This window comes from Psittacula echo (assembly GCF_963264785.1).
Source record: "Psittacula echo genome assembly, chromosome: 1".
Classification (NCBI taxonomy): Eukaryota; Metazoa; Chordata; class Aves; order Psittaciformes; family Psittacidae; genus Psittacula; species Psittacula echo.
Window position 1 is genome coordinate 121,593,864 of NC_137735.1, and position 12,164 is coordinate 121,606,027.

The 12,164-nt window shown below is 35.4% G+C and overlaps 1 protein-coding gene across 6 annotated transcripts in view; it reads right to left on the reverse strand.

Moving 5' to 3' along the window:
- The window catches only part of METTL25 (methyltransferase like 25), a gene marked incomplete at its 5' end in the record, with an annotated part of 58,473 nt that overhangs the window by 44,380 nt on the left and 1,929 nt on the right, over window positions 1-12,164 (reverse strand). For all 6 annotated transcript variants that reach the window (XR_013958736.1, XM_080637528.1, XM_080637527.1 and 3 more), the window contains 2 exons: window positions 4,044-4,144; window positions 8,993-9,157. Coding sequence is in view for 5 of the 6 variants with exons in the window: in XM_080637528.1 (XP_080493654.1) it covers window positions 4,044-4,144; window positions 8,993-9,157 (266 nt within the window). The remainder of the gene's footprint in view (window positions 1-4,043; window positions 4,145-8,992; window positions 9,158-12,164) is intronic.

Genomic DNA, 12,164 nt, shown 5'->3' on the forward strand with positions numbered 1-12,164 from the left:
ATTGAATTAATCCCAGCTTTACCTTCCCTTGATTACATAAGGAAAGGTAATCAGCAACCCACTGCTTATCTGCCAAGCACAAGCTTTTAAAATGAAATTTCCATGATATAATGAACGCCAAAGGTCTTGTCCACGGTGAGTTGGGTGCTACGCTTAAACAAAGTTTCTGGCACAGAGCAATCAAGAACTCCGTTTCCAGGAGCATTCCAACATTTCCCAGCACCAAATGACAAATTTAATGGATGCTGAATGCAGAACTATATCATACTTAACATTACACATTGCAACTCTGTTGCACATGCTGCAATTTCCAAGGGAAACTTTCACAAATACATTAAAGAAAATAAATGTGCATTGAAGCAAAGAGGAACCATCACAGGTTTCTTTTCATAGTTTAATCAAGAACTTCTTTATAAAAGTTCCACTTGCATGATAGGAAAGATACTTAAACGGGGCAGTAAACATTTGAAAAAACCCTATAGCTAGTTTCCTTTAATGTTTTAACTCAAACCAATAACCTAGAGGTGATTACAGTAGCAATAAATTTTTTGCTTTCATTCTCATTTTACTATTTATTATACTATGTTATAAAATACCACAAGAGAGCAATATCCTCTACCACCCATTATATATCATGGGTATGAAGGTGAAATGGAGGGCATTTTTCAAGCTGTCAGTGATCTGTAATATCTGAAAGAAACACCCTAAGGATACGTGGTGTTGTAAAACATGTGTTGTGCTTTCATAGCTCTAGATTTTTTAATTAAATGCTGCATATATTTTGTTTTGTGAGAAGGATAAGAAAAAAATCAATAAGGAAAAAAACTCTCCTAAAACTTTACAATTCCTGTATTTTTTTAAGTTGAAAGGTAACCAAAACAAAAGGAGTTGCTTTTTAATAACTGAGCAGGCTTTTCTTTCTTCTTTTTTTTTTTTTTTTTAATGTAACTGGAAAGCTCTTTTCATATATTAGGGATTTGTAACTTTGCACAAATAAATTTTGTTACAGTGTATGACTAAGATGGAAAAAAGTTAATATAGAGCAGTCAGCATTTCATATTCAGTGATATATTGCAATAATATTTTTCATCAAATGTTAACTTTAAAACAAAAAAAACCAAACAAAACAGTAAATAATCCTTTGTATAAAGACACTCCAAGCCATCTCATAAAAGTTCATAATCACTGGATGAAATTGTGGCATATTGACAGATTCTTAATAATGATTGGATTGAGATTTTATTAGTAACTAGCTACATTGGGACTTGTTAGGTCATTAAGGTGACTCTACTTTTTTATCTCTGAACGCAGGTTTTCTTTTCCTTTCATTTCTGAATCTCACAGGAACTATTTAAAATCTAAATGAAAATACTATATGAAACACCACTTTCCAGCGAATGCAGACATTTAATATTGCATTATAAGCTAACGACACTCTCCTACAGTTTTTTCAGTATGTGAAAGTCTTCAACACTTGAACAACTAATGCTTGCCTGAAGCAGAAGGCATGCAAGGCAAAAAAAAATGCTAGAGATAGAATAAATTACTTTTACAAATCTGCTGCTACTGTAGCTCTGTTCTTCACAGAGCACACCCACGTTATGGCTGTTGAGGCACCCGCACTTATCATCACTGGCTTTTGAAAGAGCTGACAGACAGATAGCCTTGCATTGCTGTAAGCAGTTGCAGATGCTCACAAACTGATTGCATCTCATGCAGTAATATTTGGCTTTAATTGCAGCTATTTACTTTGTAATCCCAGTTGTAAGGAGAAGAGCACCTAAAACTTTGCCTTCGTCAGTCATTCCTCACAAAACAGATGGTCAGGATTCAGAGTTTTATCTCTGTATCCACAGGCCTAACCCAAACATATCAAGTGTACTGCATCATTTCCATTACCTAAATTAAACTTAGTCCGAGCCAAATAACTTCCTAATCAAAGTTCAGCTTCAGCAACTCAGAGATGAAGTCAAGTTTTGGGGCCTGCCCTTCAGTCTACAGCAGCAGTAGCAGCAGCAGCAACTTGGGACACTGCAGTTAACCTCTACCGTTGAAACGAACAGAGCATGGCCATGTACTCTGGCAATATGACTGACCACACCATTGATTTCTAGCAATCTCCCTGGTGCAGCTATGAGGCAGGCCAACTAGCACTTTCCAAACACCAGGCACAATATAGGGAACAAGATGTAGAGAGGCCATGGTAATAGGGTTTGTTAAGCATAAAGAAGGCCTGGGAGAGACCTTAACACCATGTTCCAGTATTTAAAGAATGGCTACAAAGAAAATGGGGACTCCCTTTTTACAAGGAGACACATGGAAAAGACAAGGGGTAATGGGCACAAGTTACTCCTGGGGAGATTCCAACCGGACACAAGAGGAGAATTTTTCACAAAGAGAACACTCAGCCATTAGAATAATCTCTCCAGGAAAGTGGATTCCCCAACACTGGATACTTTTAAGATCTGGCTGGACAGGGTGCTGGATCATCTAGGTCATGCTTTGCCTAGAAAGGGTGGATCAGATGAATCTTGAGGTCCCTTACAACCTGGTACTCTATGATTCCATGATTCTATGAATACAGACTTGGCCTGCCCAACTGGAGCTGCCTCTCCTTCCTTGCCCACATCCAATATACTAATTTTAAACTATACTCAGACACATTTACTTCAGAAAAAAGAAGTTTCAGAGGGAATATGCTCAGCATAAAATCTGGGTGGATATTTTATTAATCTTCGGTTTTAAACAAATACAGCTTGTTCTCCACAAATCTCTGTGGGAATGAACATTAGGCTTGAGGAAATTAGTTTCCATTTATGCCTACACCTCCTTGCACAGAAAGCAAGTACAGCTCGGGTATAAAAAGGAATGAAATGCAATGCCCAGAGCCATCCACAGCTTAAAGAGAGAGTGAAGCTACATTAACCAGCTCCTAGCATTATAGAGATTAAAATTATTAAACCAACTCATCTTAAATAAATTATTAAAAATTTCACCTTACCTCAACAAAGTTCTAAGACATGGAATCGAATAGAAAGTTTAATATTGAAAGAGCTTATGGGAAAATTACATCTATGTAAACTGAGGAAATGGTATTGTTCTTTTGTCTAATGGAATGTGAAATACAGTACTCAAAAAGCCAAGTATTGTTGTGCTGCTTGTATATCGTCAACAGATCCATAAGCAAACATCTACAAGGTTTTAATGCAACAGTGATCTACACACTGTGGTGTCATAATTACATGTAAAAAAACCCCCTAAGAACCAAAAAAGGGTAAGTTAGCTATAATCAAATTTGAGAAAGGAAACCTGCAATTCTTCACCATCTAAGGATGAACTTGCCATCTGATGTAAGAAACAGCCAATTCATAGAGTAATTGCTGGGTGATAATGGTGTTGGGTGTCCAGATCTCACCTATGTTCTACCAAATGTACGTCATGCATACTCTGCTACATAAATCTCTGTTTAATCTCATCTCCAATCTAAAAAAGTCATAACTAAATTCATCAGTGATAGATTTCAATCCATGTTAAGTAAAGATGAACAGCAATAAACAATAGGAAAACAATTAAACTCTCTGTGCCAGAACACGGTGAGCTCTCAAAATTGCTCAAGTTTTTCTCCTTTGGTCTCTCTGTGGTACTCCTGTGTGTTTTACAGAACGAGAAAAATGTTTTGCTCTCCTACTGATGCTTATGGCAAATTGCCAGCAGTATAATACTGATAAACAAGGCAGTACCCATTCATAGCAAAAAGAAGTACGATTTTTAGCTGTTCAACAGATAGAGGATGATTAAAATTTCTTTATTTTTTTTTCATGTGCCATAAAATGATTATGACTCACTGAAAGGCAGCTCCTTAGAAACAATTTTTGTAAACAGAACTATCCTTCACCTTGGCCCTAAGGCTCTTCTTTAGCCTCCATTATTTACAGGCAAAATAAGAACAGCAGCGAAAGAATATCAAAATGATGATTTCAAACACAGTAAGGAGAACAATTCGGAAGGTACACGGTAACATACAGTAAGAAATGCTTTCTTACCTGCTTTATATCACAATAATTTGCTATGTTGACTACCAGCTCTGACATCACCTGCACTTCATGTGATTTCTTATTATTCATAAACTCATCAGTTTTGATACCTGTATCAGATTAATAAATACATATTAACATAACCCATACTAATAAAGATTTGTGATCAATTAGAAAAAATACCAGCCTAAAAATATGCTATAGTATTTTCCTATTTTAAGGATAGCATTTTTTAATTAAAAACTCACTAAATTGTTACAAGGCTAAACTTCTGATTTACACACTCTAAAACTCAGTACTATTAGTGTAGTTTTTAAAAGACGCAGCATATCAAGCATCTGACCAGATATTAGACAATAGCTACCTCTATAAAACTGTACTATTACTTCTTGTTCATTAAAAAAATGTTTATTTCTGTGTTGTTCATCACACCTACCTTTACATAAATGAAATATAAGGGCAGGGAAAATTGATAATCACATGGTATGGCTTGTTAATTCTGCAGATTTGCTCACAATATCAAGTAGGAGACATCTTCAGTGAAAGCTGAATGATGCTTGGGAAATTCAAAGGGAGATGCACTTCTATTTTATTTACCCTATGGATTGGTTGTAGAACTGTTATACCTTTATGGTAGAAAATCATTAATTTCAGTGTTGCTGGAGGATGTGTTAATCAGCTGGAGTCACTCTCTACCAGAGATTTATTGCTCATGAAGAATACCAAACACCCACTTGCTAATTTCTACATCTCTACAAGCAAAGATGGATCTCAGAAGTCACTCCCTTGGGAGAAACGCACACATTTCTCACAGCGGCCCAACGCTATAGTACATTTGGCTCCAGTTAAATTGATGGAAATTTTTGTAAGTCTGAGTGATGGCAGAAGAAACTGAACCATTACTGATGAGCATGCTCCTAGAAAACAAGACTTTTCTACATGACTAGGCAGATTAATATACTTTCCCATTCTAGCTTTTCGCACAGTATGTGTTCATCTGTCCAGAAACTGATCATTAGGCAAAAACTATGTTCAATCCTTGATCAGATCATGCTGGGAACAGAGCCAGGAGTGTTATTTCTTTAAAAGAGAGTGGGTAATTGAACTGAGCTCATGAGAAACCTAGCCTTTTCTCTATTTTTTTCCCAAAGCCCATAGGAGCTCTCTATTTCTTAAACATCTGTTATTTTATAATAAACTGTTATGACAATACTTAAAATCTAATATAGACTCTATGAACTGACAAAGGAAAAATAGACTAATACTTTTAAACAAAATATACAGCAGAAACAAGTGTAATTTCACTGAAGATTCTGCTTAACATTAAAACTGTGAAGATCAGTGTCCTAAAAAACTCTTAATTTGTAAGCATTTGAAATGAAAGGAAAAAAGACATGGAAAAATTTAAAAGAAAGAAAAAAAGGTCTCTTTTTTGTTGATACTTGAACATTTTTGTGTCTGGATCATCATCAGGAGCAGCAGAATGGGAACAGGAAGAAACAGATATTTAAGTTCTTGACAGAAATAAAAGTTGTTTGTTGTTCGAAGCAGCACTGTCACTTTGAACTATCATCACATATTGCACCTTTCCTCTTTGCTATAGCATGAACTCAAAAGACTGAATTGGGCAACGCTGTGTGAAGTACCATTTCAGAGAGCATCTAAGCCAAATTAAGTATTTCAAACATGTAAGAAATCCAGAAACAAAAACTGGCTTAAAAAAGCTGAGGTTCCAGGCAGAAAATTCATAGTTTGCTTATATCTACAAATACAAAGGTTTTATCAGTTTAGCTACTGAAGTTTCTTAGCCATTTTTAGACTTCTTCTCCTACTTTTGCAGAACAAACACTCTGTTTATATTTTAGCTCAAGGAAAATTATACTGTTTGAAGAAAATTATGGATTTTCAATCAATTTTATTGTTGGTGCATTTTCGGCAAAATTCTGATAGTTTTTTTTTACATTATTTTTAAAACCAGACATATTACAATCTAATAGAAAACAGAATGTGGTGACAGTTTTATACTGCCAACTGCAAATTTGAAAAAAATACGTATACTGCTTTTAAACAAACTGTGTAAATTCATTCTGCTCTTATAAAATTACTTTCTTGGAACAAATAATCATGCATGCAGATTTCCTTATTATGTGTACAACTAATGCAAGCAGAACAAACACTAACTTCAAAACCCGTAAGAAAAGTAGAGATCCATCTCTTTTTGCGATGAAAAAAGAAAGTGGGGTTGGAATCCTTCAGAGAAATACCCCGGATACAAGAAAGGAACAGAAAGCGTAATGTCACTAATGTTCATACTGAAATTTGCTTATTCCCACTATGAACCCCTAGCACTGGTAGCTGTTTTCCATTTGAAAAACTGCTTCAACTCTGTAATGCCATTTACAACTACGTCACTAGTTGTGAAGCTGAACAAACTGAGGAGAGACTATCTTTTATACAGGCCTAAGGCAGATCTTCCTAAGATCTCCTATGGCAGAGCACCGCGGTTTTATACCCCAGCTACCTGTGTAAATTCAGATACAGCAGAGAAAAACAGAAATTCCGAGTCCACACCAGACAACACCACCTATACGGAAGCTCACTATGACTTAATTCCACAAGCCAGAGTGAGGGACTGAGATAACCATATACTAAAAAAAAAAAACCACTGAGGCAGAGTGATATTCCAGCACATGCAATTTAAATACAGATTCATTAACAGTCATTGCATGACTACTACTTTGGCCATAAACACATTGCAAAGGTAGAGAGCACTTTTAAACCAATACTCTAGCAACCCTAACTTCTTGTATCAGATATGAATCCTGTAACAAGAGAAATGCTCCTGGCTGGCCTCTTTCCCTTGGGCCAGGCTCTTTTGGACCCCATGCACTCAGTGCAAGCAAACCGATGGTGCAGTAAGAACAACAGTGTCCTTTACTAAGAAGCAATGGAGAAAGTCCTTTAGACTCACAACTCCATTCTGAGTAGATGTGTCCACAATATGCTTAAGATGTTTGTGCTTACCAATTATTCCAAGGGAGGACAGCACTATGTCTGCATTAAGATGGTGAGGAAGTTAGAGAACTATGCAAGTACACAAACTGTGGGAATAGGCCCATAAGCATGTTTGTCTTAGAACAAGAAAATGTATTAAAAACATCTGAAGCATAAATGGAATTATCCTGCTGTATACTTTTCAGAATATGAGCAAGGCCATCGTAAAGTTGACAGTCATTTTCTCAGACTTAACCTCTCTTGACTTGCAAGCTTTGGTATGTGTCGTGGTTTAAGCCCAGGCCGTAAATCAGAACCACGAAGTCCACTTCCCCCCCCCACCTTTCAGGAAATTAATGTATTTTCTGAAATACAGAATTAAATCCCAAATATCTAAAATAGCTTAAAGTTAAAAGATCACAACTTTCATTTGGAGATTTGCATGTTATGAATCCATAATTTGGTATTTTGCTTCTGCCAAATGCTTACCAGGAACTTCAATCAAGTTAATTTAACTGATACTTACTGCCAAGTCAACACAAAGGTTTTGAATTATAATACCATTGTATACATTTGGAAGACATTTTATTTTTTCTATGAATTAGAACTTAGAATGACTGCACCACAAACCCAGGCCCCAGTTACCCAACTGAGCAGCACTCCTGCAACACACAGAAGAAAATATTGAGCAACTGCCTTATTCCTGATGCTCAGTTCTGCATGACAACAAGATGAAAGAATATTTCTAGTTTTGTCTAAGAAAGATAACCCAGGTATGAACTCAGGTATGAATATAACAAGGTAAACTAGAGAATTACGGAAGATTAAGCAGAATGCAGGGAATGAGAGCATATTGAAAATGAAGAGCTAAAAAGCAAGCAGAAGAAAAGCAGCACACAGTTGGCAAACAAGAAAAAAGTGCTTCAGATGAAGAAATTGCAGAAGGAAAGAAGCCAGAAAGTAAGATCAATCCACAACAAACCATTAAAATTACCACTGAAACTGGCATTTTAGTATTTATGAAGAAATGAAAAACTAGGGAGCCAACCATAGAAAATGGCAAAACTGGAAAGAAAAAAGTGCTGAAGAAAATGGGAGAGATGCCCAGTATATATAATGGTGTTATCACTTAGGATAAGAAATGTCAGTGTTTTAATGCATTATAGGGATAAAACACACTAGAAGTCAGAAAGCTGCCCAGTCCACCTCTGAAAAACTAATGAGAAAACTGAAAGACAGTGACAGATCAACAAAGACCAAAGACTCCCTGAAGAACACATTTTCAGTGAAAGTGACAGCAGCCCAAGTAAGTAAAAATGCCAATTTATCATATACAAAAAATATAATCAGGAGTAAGCCTTCCAGTATCTATCTTGATGCCAACTTGAGAGTGTTTTAATTCAATTTCTTTCACTAAAGAAAATTAAATTACTCCAGTTTTCTGACATATAATTGGTATCAGTCCAAAACATACAGAATGAGTAACTTTTTTTTTTTGAGTCATCAAACACTTATTGGGCCACATTCAGCTAAACACCAGAACACACATTTAACATAAAACAAAAGAAAACCCACTTGCCAGATTTTACGGTGAGAATTTCAAAAAACACAGGAATAGTAATCATGATTCCTGCTGCTCAGGCAGAAGATAAACAAAAGGAATGAACAAGGTATCTCAAATAACGGTGTGTCTGCCTGTCTATCTCATCTCCTTTAAAACTGAACCTCAGGAAGGGTCTATAGGTACTGAATGCTGTGACCCTTCTGCTCAAATTTTAGCATGAGAATCTACTTTCTAAGCAAAGGCAATGAATAAACTTATTAGGAACAAATGAAAAGTTAAGCATGTAGGGAAGACAAAAAAAAAAAACACCAACCAACCAAAAACAAGAAACCACCCAAACCCAAAACTCAGCAGGTCCTATAGTGAACAGGTAAAAATGTAAGCACAGATGTAAATATACCTGTTGTTGCTTGATTGTCTCCTCTCAGTGCTTCAAGTATGTCTTCTAATGGGGTACACACTCCAAGGCTGGACAAAGAACAATACTTAGCAGCCAGGGCAAACAAATGTACATTGATAAGCTTCTCTGAGTTTTCACAAAACACATTGGAAAGTGTGTCATCATCTGTACAGACAAGGAAATAGGTCAGTGAACATTGCGTAACATCTTTTGTAACAGTGCTGACAAAAAACTACAAGCAATAAATACTTGGTATCAGCCAGAAATAACCATTTACTTTGCTTCCATAAGTGGGAAAACTCAGGTTTTCTTCAGCTATATTCTCCTTTCAGAACCAAGATCAAATCTTGTTCTTAGCTGAATCAGTGTAAATGTGAAAAAATCTATTGTTTTTAACAGAGCAACTTTAGTATAATCAAAAAGAGAATTCAGTCAACATGATCGCTTCTCTTTTGTTTACAGACTTGCTCATAATACATTTCCTCTTCATCCCCAACTGCCAATATATGCTAGTAGATTGCTTAAGAAATGCAGTTGTTCAATATATTAAATATTTTGATTTATAATCACTACACATTTTCCAAGCTGCTTTGTAACTGGTGATTCTGCTGGGAGAGTTAAATAAATTGATTTTTATTACCGATCAGGTGTGAGCAAAAGTTAGATTCCAATGCATATTTTGTTTAACTCATCATTAAATGCTTCAGTTTAGTATTACTTAGTTCTTAGTATCTGAAATGTACATTTATTTTTAAGTGAAACATATTGGTATAAATCGTTTGTTAATTCTGAGTTTGTTTCCTATTGTCTAATTCCTATCTACTGTGGCTAAAACTATTTGTGAATTCCACATGCCTTTGCGAATAATTTTTGAATATCTGTAATTCTTTTCAAAGATATAAAAATTAACCAGTCCAGCAAACAAACTGTTACAAAGACTTAGAAAATGTCTCCTGGCTTGCCTTTTGTCTCATGAGTAGATGTTGAGCAAGTACATACCTAGCAGGAGGCAGCTTTCCTATTTTTTGGCCTATATTTTTTTCCTATATTTGGCCTACCCACCTGCATGACAACAGATACAACTGTTTTGATTGACCTCACCTCTAATGCTCTTAATTTTCTTGCATGACCACAATTAAAGGTCATGCATATTATTAGAACTTACTAAAAACAGTCCCAACAGTGTCAACATATAGGTTTTCATTGTATTACATGATAAAGGCATGAGACAGGCAAACAAACTTTGAGCCTAAAAAAGAATACTAAGCTATGACCAGAATCAATATTATTTCAGTGTCTGCATGGCGCTTCTTACTTTACTTCTACTACAAAATACAAAAAGAAAGCAACTTTTCTGTATAAACAATTTATCTGAACTTCTGAACATCTGGTAACTTTGAATTAGTGAACCTTCATGAAGGATAAAGGTGTAACATGATACTAGAGAACATAAATAAAGAGGAATGCTAAACCAGAACAAAGACTGCAGATTTCAGGGAGAAGGGGTAATTTTGCTTTCCTATGTCTCTGTAAGATACGTTACAGAAAAAGAAGAAATTAGATGTGTGCATTTGAAATGACTGAAAAAAAGCAAATTTCCTTCCTGACAATACCTTCAATTTAAGCAAATAATGAAAGAAACCAATGTAATAGGATAAGAAAATGCTTTTGGACATTGTACGGAATTGTCTGGATTTGGGGGAGTAGGCATGTGTTTTCTCTACCTAAAAATGGATCTGAGATTTTTCCATGGGTTCCACCCTTTATATGGTCATTACAATGAAATATCATCTACTGAGTATCTGAAAATATTCTTTAAAACTAGTTTAAAGAACACACAACGTTCTGTAGCATGACTATCTTCTTGCATGTAATACTGTATAACAGAATTGTAATTTCTTGCTTGCTAGCTTCTAAAACTACAATTCAGCATATATTTGTCAAAATCCCTATAGTAACATAAAATATCGATCAGAGTAACAGTTTTGTGCCAATCTGCAATAATGTTACCTTTTAGTTTGCAGAGATGTGCGAGCACGAATTGACAACTTCACATTTTCACATCAATTCTGTCAAATGTAGCTTATGTTTCCCTATAATTTAATTTGGGATCTGTAATAGAACAGATTCTAGAAAACTTGTCATAATAGTTTGGGGATTGCAAATGTATAAATGTGAAACTTCTCAAACTCTTAGGAAGCAAAGTGTTTACCATGTGAAATCAAAATGTCATTTACCACATATTTTGAGTAAGCTGTTTGGAGTACACCACCACAGTGCCATTTGGGAATGCAAAATAAATCTATGCTCATAGCCACACTCCAAAAAAAGGTAGTTCTACGAATGATAGCATGTTACGAGAACCTTTTAGTACCCATTTCAAGGTAAACATAAATAACAAACATTTATGTATCTGATAATTTTGAAGAACAACCACACATACAGTTGATATTTAAGAGAAATATAAGGAAGTGTCACTCTCTTTATGTTGGGCTTCAAGATCTCTAATGCTTGGCTTCTGATCTCTGATGTTATTAAGTTGTACTGAGGCACTCAAATAACGATAGTAAATTTATCAATCCTATTTTTCATACGGCTAACAAGCGTTCGTTTTCACATATAGGTGTTTGTGGTTATATTCACTGAATACTGATGTACTTTCACCATATGACTGGGTGGACAGATACCATGCAGGCAAACAACTCAGGCATAAATTCCCAAATCAGCAAGCACATGCCCATTCATTTACAGTGCTTCCAATTTTGTCATAATACCAAGGGAACTTGGAGATTGTCTCAAACCTTTTGAATGTGAAACAACACATAATAGTTTTGAGGCTAGGAAAAAGAGCAATTCTGTCTCTTTTTTTTTTTTTTTCAATAATCAGAAGTAATTCCTGAAGAAACCAACAAAGAAATGTTATATATTGGTCACAACATGAAAGTTTCATGCCTTTCTAAAACACACACTTCATTTTAAAGATATATAAATCGTGTCTTTTGTTCCAGTAATTTCTGTATGAGATTCTGCAACATGCATTTTGAATACAGATCATTAACTGATCTTAAAATCATTTAATGATTTTCCAATTTTAAAAATCTGCAGAACAATGCTCTGCCTTCCCAGTTGTCTTCCTGCTCTACCGGCCACTACTTCAGTGTCTGAACAATTT